General features: G+C 45.4%; 3 protein-coding genes across 3 annotated transcripts; all 3 read right to left on the reverse strand.

The window, feature by feature from the left end:
• Nucleotides 1–1,364: 1,364 nt before the first annotated feature.
• LOC128732226 (lipase 3-like) lies at nucleotides 1,365–2,707 on the reverse strand. Its single transcript, XM_053825397.1, has 3 exons — nucleotides 2,618–2,707; nucleotides 1,828–2,547; nucleotides 1,365–1,742 (listed from the first exon to the last, which is right to left on the reverse strand). Exons 1-3 carry the CDS (start codon nucleotides 2,705–2,707, stop codon nucleotides 1,365–1,367), a joined length of 1,188 nt encoding a protein of 395 aa, XP_053681372.1.
• Nucleotides 2,708–4,971: 2,264 nt separating this feature from the next.
• On the reverse strand, nucleotides 4,972–9,879 carry LOC128721772 (uncharacterized). Its single transcript, XM_053815562.1, has 5 exons — nucleotides 6,920–9,879; nucleotides 5,958–6,852; nucleotides 5,492–5,675; nucleotides 5,294–5,392; nucleotides 4,972–5,219 (listed from the first exon to the last, which is right to left on the reverse strand). Exons 1-5 carry the CDS (start codon nucleotides 9,877–9,879, stop codon nucleotides 4,972–4,974), a joined length of 4,386 nt encoding a protein of 1,461 aa, XP_053671537.1.
• Nucleotides 9,880–12,671: 2,792 nt separating this feature from the next.
• On the reverse strand, nucleotides 12,672–16,305 carry LOC128731299 (protein FAM91A1). Its single transcript, XM_053824408.1, has 13 exons — nucleotides 16,219–16,305; nucleotides 16,042–16,126; nucleotides 15,821–15,961; nucleotides 15,430–15,683; nucleotides 15,102–15,362; nucleotides 14,154–15,027; nucleotides 13,890–14,096; nucleotides 13,713–13,826; nucleotides 13,399–13,641; nucleotides 13,295–13,332; nucleotides 13,125–13,228; nucleotides 12,979–13,048; nucleotides 12,672–12,911 (listed from the first exon to the last, which is right to left on the reverse strand). The coding sequence occupies exons 1-13, from the start codon at nucleotides 16,303–16,305 to the stop codon at nucleotides 12,801–12,803; spliced, it is 2,589 nt and encodes an 862-aa protein (XP_053680383.1). The 3' UTR covers nucleotides 12,672–12,800.
• Nucleotides 16,306–18,209: the final 1,904 nt, after the last annotated feature.

Raw genomic sequence — 18,209 nt, forward strand, 5'->3', positions numbered from 1 at the left:
GGCACAATTCGGCCCTGTCCTGGTGCGAGAGGCAACGAGGCCTCGACGAGGTGGGTGGAACCCAGAGACAGGGTTACCTACCAGCTGTGCTGCATTTGTTGTCGGTCCTAGAGCCTCATGTTGTGTGTGTGTGTTTTTTTGTGGTTTTGAGAAGCACTGGAACCCATCCAAGTAGGGAGTGTGCTCACGTGCCCCTAGGGAACCGTTTCTGCGACGAACCGCTACCAGGCTGCTAGAACCACGACAGTACGCGGTAGTACGAACGGCAAGTACGCTACAGAGCGACACCACGAACAGATGCATCGCATGCAATGCAATTCGATGCAACCCTTCGCGATGCAGCCCTGCGTGAGTATGGGTGCGGTCACACACCCGCGGATGAGCCGCGAATGCTGGGGTGTATGTGATGGTCGGGCTACTACCCATCCCTACGGCTATCAGAAGTGCATGCTTGGTAGCAGGTTAAAGCAACGTGCGATTACGTACTCGCTCGCGTACGCGGTGCAATGGCGCAAAACGCGAACGATGCAACGCCACGATGCACCGACGAACAGCCGAATGCTCCCGAACGCGTTGTCGATAATAATGACGAGCGGGCGGGTTTGGGTGGACAGACAGCAAGAGTTAGCGCAATCCTCAAGCTCGATAACTGAGAGCGGTTGCTGTTGGTGCGAGAGCTGTATCAACCTACATTGAACGCTGAACTGTACACTGAATTAATAGGCAGTGAGTGCGTTTTTGCTCTTGATTGCAGAGCACGGGACAGAATGCGTGACATATGCCGTATATCCTTATAAGTGTACAGAGACATCGTGTCGTTGTTCAAAGTGTCCTGACCGAGACCGTAAATCCCAAGTTAATGCTAAATGCACAATTCGTCGATTCCTTGTTTTTTTGTTTCGCTTTTTTGCCACAAACAGCAGCCTCGCAGAAGTTGATTACAACAATAAAACGCTGATAACCCGCAGCGAAATCTCTGCACATAACAACACCCACCGCGTGATATGGATTGGTAATGCGACCTAAATCAATCTAATCTCAGCACCAAACGCCAAACAAATCTTATCGTAAAGAAAATGGATTGCTTTACGTATCTACTGATTGGACGTCTTTCGAGGGGGGTCCTGCAGAACGAACCAACGGAGTTTTGTTACCGCCAACATGATAGTCGGTTTGGATATTATTTTCTGCCCTTTGTTTGGCTATCTTCGTCTCGACTGAAACGACCGAAGGGATACCGAAAGGCAAACAGTGCAAACACTGAGGAAGTTTAAGGCGAACAGTTGAACCATTTCGCGCACTCTATTTGGCTACGATATCGATAACAAACCGAGTCCTGAGACATAAGTCCTTGCTTAACCGGCTCACACATAAGCCAGCAAGTCGGCAAGCAGTTCGTTGTACAGTAACGAGCGCACGTTGATGGCCCACACAAAGTCCAGATGGTTGAACGCCGGAAGCGGCACCAGATAGCGCTTCACCACATTCGGAAGCTCGCGGTACAGCAGCTCCACATCACCCGGTGCGGCCATCCAGTCGTTGGTGCTGTGGTAGAACAGGGTCGGAGCTTGCACATTGGCCAGATTGTACACCGGTGGTGTGAGCTGTCCGTACCGGATCATATTCATCGCACCGTGATCGTACTGGCGGAAGATGCGCGAGCGAATCGTTTGCGCGTGGTGGATCATCTGCATCGTCGAGGCTCCCGCTGGTGAATGGGCGTGGATGACGGGCAGCATAGTCTACGGATAGATAGAAAATATAGAGGTGGCTCGACAGTGACCCACCCATCTGCACGAGGCTGAGGACAATCCCCGACAGGCTTACCGAGTTCACTTCCTCCGTGTTGAAGCCGGCAATCAGGAACGTGTTGATTGAACACATCGCCTGGAAGGGAGCGCCATCGTGGCAGTTCTGTAGGCCTCCCTGAATGTTCATCTCGTTAGTCGGCTCGAACCACCAGGTGCCCATCATCTGCAGCATCAAATCGGTGGTGTAAAGGAACGTGGCCAGGAACAGCACGTAGGGACTGCGCGTGTTGTGCATATAGGCGGCCGGGGCGAGTGCGTGCATGCTCTTGATGCGTCGGTTATAATACGGATGTTGGGACATCATGACCCAATACGCGGTCGTACCCTGCGAGTGTCCGACGTACTGTATCGATTGTTGCCCCGTGCGCACCATAATGTAATCGATCACGTTCGGGATGTCGATGCTGCCAACCTCGTGCCAGGAAAAGTCCCAGAACGTCTGCGTCTCATTGCTACGGAATCGGTGACGGCGCGAGTAGCGATTACCACGGGCATTTCCCATCCACACATCGTACCCGGCGTCGGCCAACATGTACACCAGGCTGGTATCCGGGCCCATAAGGATGTAGTCGGCAGACGAGCTAAGCATACCATGCTGCAGCAGCACGACGGGTTTTCCCGGAGCCGGTGGTGACAACGGACTGCCAGGACATCGGTGCACGCCCAGCAGGTACCCATCATCCGTTTCAACGATGTGCTCTTCGGCCGGGTAGCCGTATTTGCGAAGCAAACCAAGCTGAAAAAAATAAACGGAAACGCACACATAAAAACAGCTCAAGCGATGAGTCTTTCAAAAGGACACTTACCGAATCTAGGTGGGCATCCTCGATGATGTCCGGATGTATCTGACACTCTGCAACGGCTACCAGCAGCAGCAACAGCGCCACCGCTGACATTCTAGCCAACGAACTTTTCATTTTTTCAAACACTGACCCTTCAATACGCCCGCCGAACACTGTGAAGCCTGTCCTGGGACATCGGGTCCGGTTAAATACACGGCCAGGACAAATCTTATCGTGACTACGCTACCCATACCGATTCAAAGCCACCGATAAGCCAGCAAATCAATTCGGGATCATTATCTTATAGCCATGTTCACCCCACCCGGACAGCAATGATTAAACGTATTGCAGACAACATCAATGTAAACGTCGCCAAAGGATACCCCCCTCCCGCTACCGGAATCCAGCGGTAGAGATAAAATATGCTTGTCATGGTGTAAAACGACTTACATGCAACCGATCTGTCTGAAGTTTGATTGGCGAAAGATGTTCCAAGCTAAGGAATTGCTTAAGTCTGTGAAGGAAAAAAAACGATTGTTAATAGAGACAACGCTTTCAACCCAACATCTGGTCGCGCTTTTCTTACAACATTAGAAAATTATGCACCATACGCGGCTTGGGTTTTTTATACTTTTTATTACAAAAAGCACTGTTACAATAATTATGTTTCGTATGTATTTATAACAAGCGTACAATTCGCCATTTTAGACTTTTTCGTGTTTTTTTTTTCGTTCCCCTTTTCGATTACCATTACTTTACACCACTCTACAACACAACACTGTTCACTAAAAAGTGTCCGTGAATACTGTACAACATATTTATCGGCATTTCGCCAAGTACAGCACTATCGTAATTATTATAGAATTTAAGTTGGTACAATTATTTGTTAGCATTGTTTTTTCTTTCTACACAAAACTAAAGCTTACAGATTCCGATTCCAGTAACAGCACTGGCTTATTTTGCTCACCACTCATCACCACTTACTGCTAATCTAAGTAGTACTCTGAATAGCTTTAAAGTTAATTTTTCTTACAGACCAATTCTCGCTTCTCACTAATCCTTGTAGCTCCTTCACTCATTGTACAGATTTTTTTTTACGAACAAGTATAGATAGGTGGTGGTGTTATTTCTTGACCAACTCATGCAATTGTACGTATGATTAATTAGTTTGCCTAGTATTACATGTGTTTGCTTTATGCTCTGCTTTTAGTTTAGCTTCACATGAAAATGATGAGAAATGTCACAAGGGCAGCCTCAATCGGAGTCGAGTTAAATGAAAGAAAAAACACCCGTTTTCAGTTTTTTCCCTTTATCTTTTTGCTTTTGTTTTAATCAGGTACAGATATCGATTTTGTTTTCAAAAATATATTTATATGTATAGTTTATACGTGGGTAGGTGTAATTCTGTATTACTCAGTATGTACAAAAGGTATCGTATCGATGTGGCATCACGGCTGATTACAACACCCCACCAGCAGCACGTGTCACTCTTTGCACCGACGTGCGTTCGCTTGCCATCGGTGCGTGTTTAAATGCTAAAATTATCCCATGTTTTAACCGCAATTTCCTCCATCACACTACTGCTCACTGAAACTCGCCGTTTCTACGAGACTATGCCAAAAACCGAACCGCGAACCGTTTGAACCAAAACGATGCTGACGTTCGCTGGGACATTTCTCATCATTTCCACATCAAACTGTGCCACCGTTTATGGTTCCTTCCCACTAATACTCAACATCAATCGCTTTTCACAACAACAATCGACGGACATTGACTTTTCACTCAATCAGAACCGACTTGAACGTGAAAGCACACAGTGTTTGGTGTGTTACAACAAATCCATTCATCAAAACGAACAAATTTTTATTACGGATAGATTGCACTTGTGATAGTCAATCTCTTTGCTATCTGTCCAGCAACAAAATGTGATGCAAGGACATATGTACAATAAAGACCCATTTGCGATCAACACTATTCGCACGGCCAGTGAAATGTAAAACCTCTCGCAAGCACTTCACATAATTTACAATTTCGCCAGGTGTTCACTATTACCATAGCTTGATGCCATGAAGAACCATTCAGATTTGTTTGAAATTCAACGAGCAACATGAAAATGATGACATAAAAATCTACAAATGCCGTTTAGATACCAGGACACGTATGTTAGTAGAAGTTCAATATGAATTCAATTTGCACGAGTATCAAATTCTTAAACACTCGTGCATTAGGGGTTTATGCAGCTGAAACAAGGAAATCGTCAATAGCTATCTTGATCAATCTAAAATCAACAATTGCTCTTCAGTACGGCAAAACTCTATTGCTCATAGTACAATATAACACCCCTTCAAACGAGCAGTGTGTTAGTACCGAGGTACTACTTACGTATGCACCATACCACGAATGTCATTCGTTTTGTTTGATGATTGGAGCATCTGCTCGTTGCTACAAATATCCGATCCGTCCAACATTTCATCATCTACGTTGTCGAGAAAATCACCCAATAAGCTGCTTGGTTCCACCGTCATATCGTCGAGCGATTTCACATGCTCTAGGGCACGCTCGATATCGGCCTCTACCTCACGTGTACAACCTTCGTGCGAGTCGCCCGTTTCTTCCTCAGCCGGCACTGCAAAACAATCGAATATGAACGAAAATTAGCAAGACCATTTGAAATCGAAGTTTAACATATGCTTTACTTACCTCCGCCAAGAAATAAAAGTTCGTTCAACGCTTCCTGAGGCAAGTGACTGAGCACGTTTTGATGCAGCAGATTGCTAAACTCAAATGGTATAATCTCCTCTGCAACAACGAAAAGTTGCCATTGTAGAATGAAGCCATCCATACCAAAGAAATTTTCAAATAAATACATGAACTAAATTTAGCCGAAAAAAGGCTTACCAATAACGTCTTGTGTTGCCATCAGTTCCGACTCCGACAAACCACCGACACCTGTGTCCTCAGAGCTAGCGTACGCTGAACTGTTCTCACAAATTGTTAACATATCCTGCGTGCTCGATGAATTATTGTGAGTCGGTTGAACAACCTGCGCTCCATTAGCATACTGGGACAGCTGTTGTTGCTGCTGCTTCTGCATTTGTTGCTGTTGTAGCGGTTGTTGGAGCTGCTGTTGGCTCTGTTGTTGATGATTTTGCTGCTGTTGTTGGGGTTTCGGTTGCTGCTGTTGTTTCTGGTGCTGCTGTTGCTGCTGCGGTTGTATTTTCTGTTGTAACTTTTGCATTTGCGGTTGCGGTTGCTGTTGTTGTTGTGGTTGTTTTTGTTGCTGTTGCTGCTGCTGCTGCTGCTGTTGCAGTTTTAGCTGTTGCTGTTGTTGCTGCGGCTGCGGTAGCAACCTTTGAAGCTGAACTTTTTGCGGTGGCTCTTGCTCACGCTCCTGTTGTGGTTGATTTGCGATCTGCACGGTGGAGCTTTTATGCTGACCTCGGAAGACCAGTGATGAAGTCACTCCACCAGCAGCCCGATTGTTACCAATTGGCAGAGGAGTGTGCACATTTCGTTGCCCTTGCGGGCCAATGCTGGAGGCACTCGTATTGAGGACGACTTTAGCGGTACTCTTCGTGCCATTGGTCAGATTTTGCCGCTGTGAGCAGGTAATGGGTGTTGATTTTTGCAATAATGTTCCTGTCTTGCCTTGTTCTGGTAGTTTATTGTTACAGTACGACGGGTTAAGCAGCGATTTCTGAAGTGGTTGTGGCTGCTGCATGTTCTTCTGTGGCGATCGATTTGCAATTGAAGCAGAAACAGCAGCTTTGCTCTGCTGTTGATTGTTTTGGCTCGAATGGTGGTGAATCACGAACTGCTGCTTGTACTGCTGCTGATGCATCAGCATCTGTTGTTGTAGGGGAGTCAGTTTTTTCTTCTTCTTAGTTCGCTTTTGTGATCGACCCACCTCTGACGGCTGGCCAGGTTTCAGTTTTTTGCGCGCTATCGCTGACAAATTCGCTACTGTCGGCACCGTCGACATAGTGCTGACCGCAGTGACTGCCGGCGGTTTCTTCTGCAATTTTACTTCCTGCGACATCTTGTCATGATTATCGTGCTTCCAAGCATGCTCCTTGCAAAGGACCAACTCGTGACTAACATCGAACACTGGCACGCGACACTGGCTGTTGTCGGAAAACTTTGCCGTGCATCGCTGAAACAAACACTGCTCCGTATTCTCAGTGATGTGGTCATAACAATGTGACGCCAGCACCAGAGCCGATTTAGTACACCCCGAATGAATGCAAATGGATTTCTCACTGTGAACGAATAGCGAAAACGAAATTGTAAACCATTTGATTAAACGGATACGCACCCAACACTCACCTTTCCTTGCTAAGCGTCAACTGCCGCCGCCTCTCCAGTTTGCTGACCATAGCTTCCATTGCTGCAAGTCGTTTCTTCGCGCTGAACACGTGTGCGTTTCTTATCCGCAGTCCATTACAGTGCTGGACCGCTCGTCGCTGTAGGTAGGTTTTTCTCAGCTCAAGCCGCTCATCGCGCGTCAGCATACGAACTTGAAACGATGCGTTATTCGTTCGGCCGTGGGATTTACTTTTACCCCCTCGAGCTCCACCGTAGCTAGACGACGTATTTCTCGACTGCATCGGATTCATGGGCCAGCTCGACGAACTTTCCGGCACTGTGATTGCTATCGATTCCTCGTACCAAAACGAAAGTGTATTCGGATGCTCGTCGAACACGTCGTCGTCTGATTCGTCATCTGGATCTTTCAAATCAAACATATAGGAGCCTGGTGCGTGCCATTCCTTGATCTTTGGCCGCTTGATCGGCATGGCTAGCGCCCCCGGTACCGTGGGAGGAACGATCTTTTGCTTCGGTGGTTTCACGTCCTCTGTGGTGTCCTCCTTTTTTATTTCACAGTCTGCTTCTAGTTTTACGGTCGTAAGTAAAGGAGACGACGGTGAAATCGCCGCCATATGTTGAGCACCATTTGGCGTGCTTGACATGTTTGCACTCTGCTTAAACGAATCTTCCCTATTTTCCGGAAATGGTGACTTCGGAGCTGAAGGATGCTCGTGTTCTTCAGACGCATGTTGTTTGTATGATCGCTTGCCGTTCTTTTTCTCCTTCAAAGATGTTTTACCCAACGCTCCAGGTTTTCGACCAGGCGACTGGCGCATCTTTACATTTCCATTCGTTTGCACCGTACTTGTCTGAGGGAGGTGCTGTGTTGTGTGGGGGGCAGCCAACTGCTCAATTGATTTGTTTTCTCCTGAATCCTTTTTCGCTATGACCGGCATACTTTTGCGTCCCAATAGAGCAAGCGCAGCTTGATTCACTTTGTCGACACTGTTCCCAACGGGAGATGGATCCCGCTGCGTGGAGCATGGTTTCGGCGGAATTTCCCCATCTGACGCCACAAGCAGGCTCGGTTGGTTCGACATCCTCCGGCCACTTTCAACTGCAACCGGTTTTACGTTAGTCGAAACATTTTCCGTCGCGGATGCGTTCGCGTTGGAGGTATCATTTGTCTTTATGAGCAGGGACCCATTACCAGCTGCCACCGATATGGGTGTAGTGAGCAGCGAGACAGGAGCGGGCATATTTGCGGTTTTCAGTGGCTGATGCTGTGTTACCGGTCGTTGCTGCTTGCTTCCTGGCGATGGGGTCGACTGCTGCGGTTTTCGCTGAGGTTGCAGCAATAGCGACTGTGGTTGTAGTTTGGGGGTGGTTTGCGATGTAGGAGATGGTAGCTGTTTAGACACTAAATGCGGCTGTTGGTGGAGTTGCAGTAAAAGCGACTGTTTGTTACTGTTCTGCGGAACGGGTGTTTTCTGAACTATTTGCTGCATTGGAGACTGCTGTGGATGCTGACTTTGCTTAAGCTTCTGCATGTTGTCTACATTCTCCAGTTTCTGTAGCGGCTGTTGTGGCGGTGTCGATTGCACTTTCGCAACCAGCTGTTGGGGTGTTTTGGACAGTACTTGCACCTGTGACGGCGATTGTAATGCATTCTGCACCGTCGGTTGATGCGGTGACAAGTTTGCTATAACTTTTTGCTTCGATTGCTGAGATATAGACTGCTTTTGCAATTGAAGTTGCTGTGGCTGCTGCAGAATGGGCTTGTTCGGAAGCGATTGCGGCGACTGCTGCTGCTGTTGCAAAAGCTGTTGCTTCTGCAGCAGAGGTAGCTGGGCCACTTGCTGTTGAATGATTACAGGCAAAGATTGCAGTTGTTGGTTTGGTGGTTTTTGTTGAGTTACTTGTTGCTGTTGTTGCTTAACGAGAGAGTTCCTTAAAGTCGCTATACTTATCGGGTTGGAAATGTGGGTCGTTGTCGCTAAGCTAGTGCTCCCGGGCGTGTGCAGAAAAATCTTTCCCTGAGCCTGCGGCTGTATGAGACGAATTTTCGTCGGCGATACTGTCGGCATCGTCGGAACGACCGTCATGCCGGTGGTATTGCGATTGACCGTTGCTGTCGCTCCCACTACCTTTGGTGCGGCACTGGTAGTCACTGAGATGGTGGGGTTTACACCATGGTTAGCAATCCCATTGGCCAGTAGCTTCCTTCCGCCGTCTCCGGTTGTGGTGACCTGTATAAATGTTCCCTGTTGAATGCCTGCACCAGCAGTCGTCCCCTTGGGCAGTTGGTTTGGTGGAATTTTGATGAACTTCAGAATAGAGCCCCCGGCGGTCGTTATGACGGGTTGCAGTTGTTGCCCCGATACCCCTGGATTCTGCTGCTGCAAACGGGATATTATTTTCGCACCACCTGCAACGACAGTTGTCAGCATCGGAGATTTCTGCTGCGGTAGAACCTTCTTTATAAGTTTGCCAACGGTTACTGTAGGCTGCATCGGTACTTGAAGATTCACTTGCGGAGACTGCTGCTTAATTTGCAGCGGCTTCGAAAACACCGGTACCGTTGTAGCGATAGATGCGGTCCCGGCAATGACTGGAGCCTTCGAGACAGGTGTCCTCGTGGCTGCCACAGCCGGCGTTGCCACGACACCATTGTAACGTACTTTCAATGTGGTCGGAGATGACGAGACGAGTACATTTTTATCCTTGGCTGCAGCAGCTCCGCCTGTGGTGGCCGTCGCGAGTAGCAGGCTAGCTCCGGACGAAACGGCCGGGGTAGTAGCTGTCGTGATTCCATTGTTATTGCCACCGGAGCTATTGCTGTTGAGAGTACTACCACTACCGGTGGTACTAACTGTACTCGAATGGTTAGCGTATACAATCGAATTTGCCTGCAGTGGGGACGATTCCGTGAATGCGTACGGATCCTCTTGAGCTCGATTCGTTGGCTGACATGACATGACCCCCTGGACTGTGCTGTAAAATTCGCACGTCTGATACTCTTGTTTCGTCGCTAGATCGGATTGCCTTGCTGAGGTGACGTTTTAGTACCGTTCGTCTGCTTGCCTGCGCCTGAAGCGGATCCTAAAGCGAGAGTGGATTAAAAGACGTTACTACTTGCGCTCTGCCGTCAAACTAATCCGTGATCTTGTAACATATAATCATGCACACATGTAATACTATCTCTCTACAAACGAAATGACACCTGCATCACCGGGTCGTCTATTGTTACCGAGAGCAATGCAACGACGCATTGCGCAAAATTCGTTTAACCACCACGTACGCCACGGTGTACCAACACACAAAAGTGATTGTTTCGAAACAAGTCGGCGCAGTTGAGCTAAGCGCGCATTATAAATTGTGCTCATTTAGCAAATTTGTGCCTCGACAGGCTATATGAAGTGAAGCAAAACACTATCCGTTCAACGAAAGCTACAAGCGCATATTTATCAATACTATGTCTGGGTTATGTATCTCGGGACCATTATCAAACTCAGTTAATATTGCATACGCTGCCTGATGCAAGTAAACTTATCCAGGGACATTGCTCTTGAACATCCGGCAAACGACAGAGCGATCGTGTTAAATCTTCAGTGCGCCATTCCGGAGCCATCACTCAATCATTTAAAAAAAACTGTAGTAAGTTATTACTATTTTTCCTGGCTTTTCCACGACTACCATTTCACAGCGACCAAACGTACCCTACTGCGGAATATCTATAAGTATTTTTACGGCAGCTGTTGACTGGATTCGGGGCTGCTGCTTGTTTGGTACTTTTTTTCCTTCAAAGCTTCCGTCTGTGTTGTTTTTACTGCTGTTGTTGCCCGTCTCTTGCGTGATTACTTCACTAGGAGCGCACAGTTTTCTTTGCGTTCGTTCAGCGGTGTAAAATTTGCCTAGGATGAAACGGTTATCTGCGACGCAAGGCCTAAGGGTCCGACTAGCGAATTCAATACGTTTCAGTCCATTATGACCCTTTATGGTTACACTATTTTCGCCTTTTTGCCAAATGTGTTACTTTAATCGCTGACGGAGAATTTTTCTTCCCGTACAAGCTGTCAAATGGTGGGTTACTCACGCAGGAAAAAAAAACATAATAGAGTTACCCTTATTTTGACAGTTAAACCATGAGTGCCAGATGTACATTTTTTTCTCTCGTTTTGCAGTACGTAGAGATTTGCTTTTGCAACTTTACGTTATTTATCATTTATTCTACTTTTATTTAATTATGTTTTTAGTTGATGTCCGAATGTTATAAAAATAAAGCATTCGATTCTAGCATGCAAGATTATTCACAACATGTCCCTCTGTTTCCAAATTACATTTGAACAGCATGTGCATGTATTGGAAAAATATGATAACTAATACGAAAACTCTCGATTGAAAACTTCATTGGTTTTTCTATAGTATTAGAAATGTTCCACGGTCTGTGCAGTGACAAATATTTCTATACTTTTTACTGAACTCTATCTTATCAGCCACAACAAAATCCCACCACGTCTCACTCAAGTTTGATGATGATTATGAGCTCAAACGAGCAATATTATTGTGAATGTATTCAAACAGTATACCACATTTTCATGAATAACGATTACGTTAGAATAGTGTCATTGAAAAAGGTCGTTTATGAAACATAGTCTTTGAAGCTCGAGTTTCTACCAATGCAGGAGTTTGCCTACAATAGAATCGATGCACGTTTCGCTGGCACCACCCACATAGGAAACCAAGAGTCAACGAACCTTTCACTAACCCCAGCATTCTATATGCCGCAAGCATTATATACTATACGCCTAGCGTATTTGCTAATGTTTTACATATACATGGCAGAACAGAAAATGGAACAATCACAAATTCCAAACGAAGATCTCCAGCACCGACTTTAATCGTAAAAATTCCAGATCATCCGGCACGCGATCATCATGTTCTCACAAAACTAGCTAGAGGAGCGAAAAACACACTAAATAGTACTGCGTGCTTCTTCTACATATAGAGCAGGGGGGATTTTGCGCACACTTTTGGCTTTGTTTTCATTCCCCACTCCCTCACACTTCGTTGCTACTTTTTTTTAGTGACCCCATGTACTCCACCCTTGCTTCCTTTTCACAAACATTTCCCATGCTCTCTCACTCTTCCACTCACACCACCTAACGTAAGTGCCGCATCGTCCGTTCACGTGCTGCTTAACGTCGGATACAATTATCACTGTTTTCATCTTCCACTAGAAACAATAGCTTTCTGCACTACGGTGCCACTTACCGTGACGCTCGAGATCACCAATTGATACCAGTTTAGTACTAATTTCGCCGAGTTTTACCGCACCGAATCTTACGCCGTACACAACAAAGCCAGCAAAATCATACTGACATTCGTCTGTACGTATGCGTATTCCCGTGTGTCGATTCCTGTTCTGACGTTTGATGCTAGAAAGCGCGCAGGAAAATTTGACAACCAAAATTTATGTCATTACTTCAAATCTCGTGTCCAAGGAAAAGTTCAAATTTAACATATATTTCAACATACAATCGTTGCTTCTCGAAGTGGACGGTTGTATCCGGTGTATTTCACTGTAAGGCATATGACTCTAGATAGTCGAGCCTATAAAGAAGTGGTCAACCTTTGAATATATTAGAAGTGACTCTTTGGAGAATTCGAATATAGAAGGCTACATCCCATTTCGCAAAGAAGAAGAAGAAGAAGAACAACATATATTTAAAAAAATACATCATATTCTGTGTAGAAATACTATAGGTACTCGCAGTCGATTACATCGATTTATTCTTCGGTAAAAATATAAATGAAAATGAACTGGAAAACATCTGCTGGGCGGAGGAAGATTTTGACTGTTCAATTGACGATGGCAAACTGTAGTTAAAGAAGCAACTCATTTGCCGTCCCAACTTTGCACTTTTCCGTTTGTATATGCGAGATTGATCCTAAGCTTTGGCACGTACTTTCCCGCCTTAATTAATTCCATGTTTTCGTCTTCAAAAAACTGTCAATACAAACGTAGACATGAGTAAAAATCGTTCCATTGAGAAATTTAAACTTCATAAACTCACCAAGCACTGGGAAATGAACTTTAGATATTTCCGTTCCATCTGTTGATTTATGCCCTTTAACGCTGATATGCTGTAAAAGAACATTTCAAAAAACTTTAGTAAACGAAGGAGCAGACTAGTATACGATGATAATTCCTAATATTTACTTCTCATCAACACATAAACGCTGCAGAATATATTGGCATATTTTGGTGTTGCAATCAACGTCAAACAGAGGTATGCCGAAGTTTATGTCCAGAATAGTCCATTCCTAGTGAGGTTAAAAATTCATTAATCGTAACTACTAGTTTTCCGTGTATCATTATGTTTTACTAACCTCGGCAGCATTCTGTAATGAATTCTTTCTCGAGATTTCTGTAAATGATAGATCATAGAATTAAGCGCTCTGCTTCAACATATTACAGTAATATTTTAAAATACCTGTATCTGAATCTGATTCGGCAGTTTGTAATACTGATATCGTGCCATTGATTTCTTCCGCTATTTCATTCCTATCTTCTGTTGTTGACGACTGATCACCAGCGGAATTATCCACTGCGTCATCAGCGTTCTCTGCAGACGTTGTCATATTCGATTTAGGATCATTTTCTTGTTTTGATATATGTTTCTGCTTCTTGTCACCTGTTCTCTTAAGTAATACAGCCTGATTATAATCGTTGCAACCTACGAGATATTATGAACAATATGCGTTAGAAAAATTTTGATTAGAAAACATCTTAGCGAATAATATTTACCAAGATCCGGAACGCCGGTTTTTATAAAAGTAACATAACCAAACGTTTTTTCCATATTCACAACTTGCGATAAGCAGTTCCACGCGGTATGCTGGCCCCAGGGATTATTTTCATCTGTAAAAAGGCACATTTTAAACAATCTTTTCCGGTGGCATAAAATTGGAGAATGATATTTACCATCTATGTTAAACGGGAATGGTTCATAATGAATTTTGGCCGGTTCGTTGATACCATACCCTTGAATTAACAGGCATTCATTCTTCAGGTGCTCATTTAGAGTATAAAACTTTTCAGAATTTAGCACGTAAGAATCAGTGTTCACAATAGTAATAAGCAGCTTTCCATACCCGAGGAAGATTTGAGGCAATGTTTTCAGTACAGTTCCTGTAAATGTAAAATTTGAGTTAACTCATTGCTTTAAAAACAGGATAAAATTATTACCTTTCTTCAGGAACAACGAGGGCGGACCATACCCACCCATGTGGTAGTAAAAGAGCTTTGACCAAATGTGTGCATCGGCTGAACTTTGGTAAAATTGACCAAAAAATGGGATGGTAAACTGACTAGACAACGCACCCGAAAGCGGAGCCGCTGATATAAGATACTTGTACTTCCGTTCTAACAACCGATTTCGAGTTTGAACATCCAGCCCCTCGATACTTTCCAGGCGCAGTAAATCGAGCCCGATTTTTAAAGAACTCTTCAGAGCAACAATCGTAGAACGAAGCAGCACTGCATGATTGAAATACCGACTGACATCACCTTCCGATTCGGCGTCCAACATCGAAACCTTCTCCAATTGTTCTAACAAATCTGCCATTCCTTCGTCGCAGAGTTTTCCCACTTCGAACAATGTGATGGCATGCGTTTTTAATCCAGGCGACAGGTTACCCATCATCAGGAAAGCGGTCAATGTAGAGTCAAATAGAAAACCAACGCGTTTTGTCGAAACCGAGCTGCCACTACTGCCTTCCTGAGGTGACTTATCCTTCGAAAAAGGACTGATAGTATAGGCGGCTATGCCCTCAGGCGAAACGGGCGTGATCGGACTTGCCGGATCGGATGAAGGAAAGAATGGCACCGAAGGTAAACTTCCATCTGGAGACGGTTTTACTTCAAGAGGCACTTCCGACAGCAGCAGGGCGTGGTAGTTGTAAGCGGCTGAATCGTCGCCGTTGTCCATTTCTTGCTTGAGCCAACTGTCGTCAAGCTTGAACTCGGAAAAAGCATTTTTAATCTTGGCAAATCCAAGCCGACAGAACAGTGATGTGGCCTGTTTCACCGTGTCCATGTGTACTTGTAAAATCTGTGAAAGCTGAACATAAAATTTACGTTTTCTTTTTCATAATAAGAATTATTTTCTACTTATAGAGTAAACAAGTTGCTCACCTCCGAAATCGTGCATTGTTCATCCGTTGTAACGAACACGTTGTATAGCAAATTCTCAAAATAATCGCCCGCCACACGGTTCATTACAAAATTTCGCAAAGGTGGGATATTTATGCGATCTTCGCCACTGATTGGCACATCCAGGTAGATAAGACCCTTGCGATACAATTTCTGCACCGTATCCAGACATAGTGTACCAGCCGTCTGTGGGCCACAATCGATCAACTGGTCTATGGTGCTGATCTCCTCGATGCTAAGGTTCTGGGAGATATTAGACAACGAAAATCAGACGATTGCACCACAAAGTACAGTCTTAAGTTGGCCTTACTTCGACATCCTTCTCCAGTATGTGTCCGATTTCAACAATCCACCAGGGATGCATCGTGACGGTGCGCGGGAATTTTGGCAGGAAGTGGCAGGGATTCTTTTTGAAGAACGAACGCGGTGAACTGGACTTTAGGTCACTTGAGATGGACAAATATTCGTTCCGTCCGATGCCCAACACCCGCAGGCAATCGGCAGCGGTAAAATTGGGTAGCGCGTCATAATTTTTATCATGCTTGAGCAAGAATGCAATCATATCTAACACAAAACGCAGATAAAACAACATACTTGTGAGTGATTGAATGGATACCCAGCGCCGATTTACGACGACGAGACAACCAGAGACTTGCGTTGGGCGTTGCACAGGTTTATATCGTTAAAGCTATGTGAAGTACCTGTATAATAGTTGAACGGCGTCACCCGCAATCCCTTGGTGATAACGTCTGCCAGGTGATAAGGAAATATGTGCAGTGCTCGTATGTTCACTTCCACCAATCGCTCATAGTACCGTTTCTCATTTTTCAACACACTGTACACTGGAAAACCGAGAACGGAACATTTCATCATCACAACATAATTGGGTAAAATTTCATACCAAACACTGCCATTTCCGTACCTATGTTGCCGCGGAACCGAAGCTGATTAAGCTGACTATAGTCAACAATTTGTTTACGATAATCGACCTCATCGTTGTTCAGTGCCTGTAGCCCACCACCCCCGAAATAGTAAACTCGTTTATTCAAAACACCCTCACGCTGGTCGCACTGTGCAGCCGTCTGGAACACATATTTACCTTTCGCACGTCCAAGCTTAGGTCTTTCCATGCAATATTGCGCCGAATGCTTTCCTCCACCTTATTCGACATAAACCCTGACCCCATTCTGCATTAGTGTACCTCGGCGCCTTCTTACGGAACCGTTTGGAATGTAAATAATTGTTGGAACGTTGCGAGTAGGGAAAAAACTGCACAATCCCTCAGATTTTGTTGTGATGTAGCAAGCGAACGAATTTGTGGACGTGTTACGTGCGTGACAGCTGATCTCGTTGTTGACAGCTGGACAAAGTAAGCTGGAATGTGAGCCAACGTTTACATGCGCTATGCTCACAGTGTACGTCTACATGGAGAACAGCTAACGCTGCTAAGTCAAACGCATTCCATGCTAGCAGATTTATTGATTCTAATATTGTATAATATCGTAATGCATCGCATCATTATAACGTGTTTTCAAAATTCGCTTCCACGCTTATCATGTTCCTATATTCAAATGATCTATAAGACGTGCGCCTTCACGGAAAGCCCTCAAATGTCAAAAGCTTTAGCAGAAGCTTTCATGAAAAAGCTCCAAAACATTGAATGAGAAGTGTAACGAAAAAAACTACTATCATAACAACGCAAATCAACCCCCACCCCTTTTCTCTATTCTGTTTTGCTTATCAACGATTTTTATACATTTCACATTAAGGATAATTTTCCCTTAAACACTACGGTTCAGATTTGCGCTATAATTGAGGGATACAAATGCAGCACATAAATATCGTGAAAATCAAACGAGCACCGGATCCCTGCAGTAACCAAAAATACCACACGCGGAGCAAAACCGTTGCAGAAAAGATCTCGTTGATAGATCGAGCATTTACCACCCAACGATCCACCCCTTTGCTCCTTCGCGCGAGGATGAAGCGAAGCAAGCGCCAAGGAACGCCAGGTTGGGCGTACCGAAAGGCCTACGTGACGTAGGGGAGTGCGTCCGAATCGGCGACAAACAAAAGCCGAAGCATAGCGCAGCATAGGCACGCATTAATCCTCATCGCAGCCGCACGCGAGAAAAGGTCAACCATCAGCGAGCGGCCGGGTGCGAAAAAGAGACATCGAACGTTCCGCAATCCGGCCTGAACTGAAGTGGGATAGGAAGGGTGCTAGCTCGCGAAAAAAAAAGCGAGAAGGAGGCTATTAGTGGTGTTTTGTTTTGATCCACGATGCGCGAATGATGGCGCTGGCATACCAAAATGAAAATTAAAAAAAAACCCTCACACTCACACCTTCCTGACTGCGAACGCGCTGCTTAACGATGGCACTTTCTTTCGTAACACAGTTTCCCCCAAAAACGATCGTTTTGACCGTGGCTGTTTGGGGCCGCGAGAGCTTCCGTTCCCTTCCCCTTCAGGAAAAAAAACCGTCCAGCGGACATTGACTTTACATGACCCATTCGCGGGGAGGCCTTTTGCCGGAGCTCTCCATCGTGTCGTCTCTTTTTACTGTTGTTGTTGACTGCACGCCCCACCTCGCAGCCACGCGTACCTTTCGGTGTTCGTTGATAATCGTGCGTTACGCGGACCGTTCCGTGGGGAAAAAAGGGAAAGAAACCCAAAAAAAACATGGACAACGACGCGCCCGATGCAATTTTGTTGCTCGAGCGCGTTATCACGTGCCGTCGCGTGGAGACGGCTATTTGGTTTCCGTTCTTCTTTGCTCGCGCATCGCACCCTTCTGGTGCAATCGTACCACCGCGGTCGCAAGCTAACTCGTGGCGTTTATGTTACAGGAAGATCCCTCCGATGAGCAAAGCCAGTAAAAAAAAAACGGGTTATATTAATTTACAGCCATCTTGACGCAGATATGATAGGATGATATTTTGGAGAAAGAAAAATATGAACATCCACAAGATACCGGCCCAGTAATCGATCTCCAAATAAAGAGCATCCACCAATGAACTTCAGCCCGGTACGCTTTGAAGTCGTATATTAACAGGCAGAATATGGTGGAAACATGGGAACCGAAACGAA

This window comes from Anopheles nili, chromosome 2 (genome assembly GCF_943737925.1).
Source record: "Anopheles nili chromosome 2, idAnoNiliSN_F5_01, whole genome shotgun sequence".
Classification (NCBI taxonomy): Eukaryota; Metazoa; Arthropoda; class Insecta; order Diptera; family Culicidae; genus Anopheles; species Anopheles nili.

What these genes read in the sequence shown, in the direction of transcription:
- LOC128732226 (XM_053825397.1), bottom strand. Translation starts at nt 2,707, where the DNA reads ATGTCAGCGGTGGCGCTGTTGCTGCTGCTGGTAGCCGTTGCAGAGTGT. An exon ending in AGGATGCCCACCTAGATTCG is followed by an intron (nt 2,548 to 2,617) that starts GTAAGTGTCCTT and finishes TATTTTTTTCAG; the next exon opens with CTTGGTTTGCTTCGCAAATA. An exon ending in ACACGGAGGAAGTGAACTCG is followed by an intron (nt 1,743 to 1,827) that starts GTAAGCCTGTCG and finishes ATCTATCCGTAG; the next exon opens with ACTATGCTGCCCGTCATCCA.
- LOC128721772 (XM_053815562.1), bottom strand. Translation starts at nt 9,879, where the DNA reads ATGTCATGTCAGCCAACGAATCGAGCTCAAGAGGATCCGTACGCATTC. An exon ending in AGCAAGAGCCACCGCAAAAA is followed by an intron (nt 5,676 to 5,957) that starts GTTCAGCTTCAA and finishes ATGCAGAAGCAG; the next exon opens with CAGCAACAACAGCTGTCCCA. An exon ending in GGCAACACAAGACGTTATTG is followed by an intron (nt 5,393 to 5,491) that starts GTAAGCCTTTTT and finishes TCGTTGTTGCAG; the next exon opens with AGGAGATTATACCATTTGAG.
- LOC128731299 (XM_053824408.1), bottom strand. Translation starts at nt 16,305, where the DNA reads ATGGGGTCAGGGTTTATGTCGAATAAGGTGGAGGAAAGCATTCGGCGC. An exon ending in TAAGCTTGGACGTGCGAAAG is followed by an intron (nt 16,127 to 16,218) that starts GTAAATATGTGT and finishes GGTGGGCTACAG; the next exon opens with GCACTGAACAACGATGAGGT. An exon ending in CGTTTATGTGTTGATGAGAA is followed by an intron (nt 13,049 to 13,124) that starts GTAAATATTAGG and finishes GTTCTTTTACAG; the next exon opens with CATATCAGCGTTAAAGGGCA.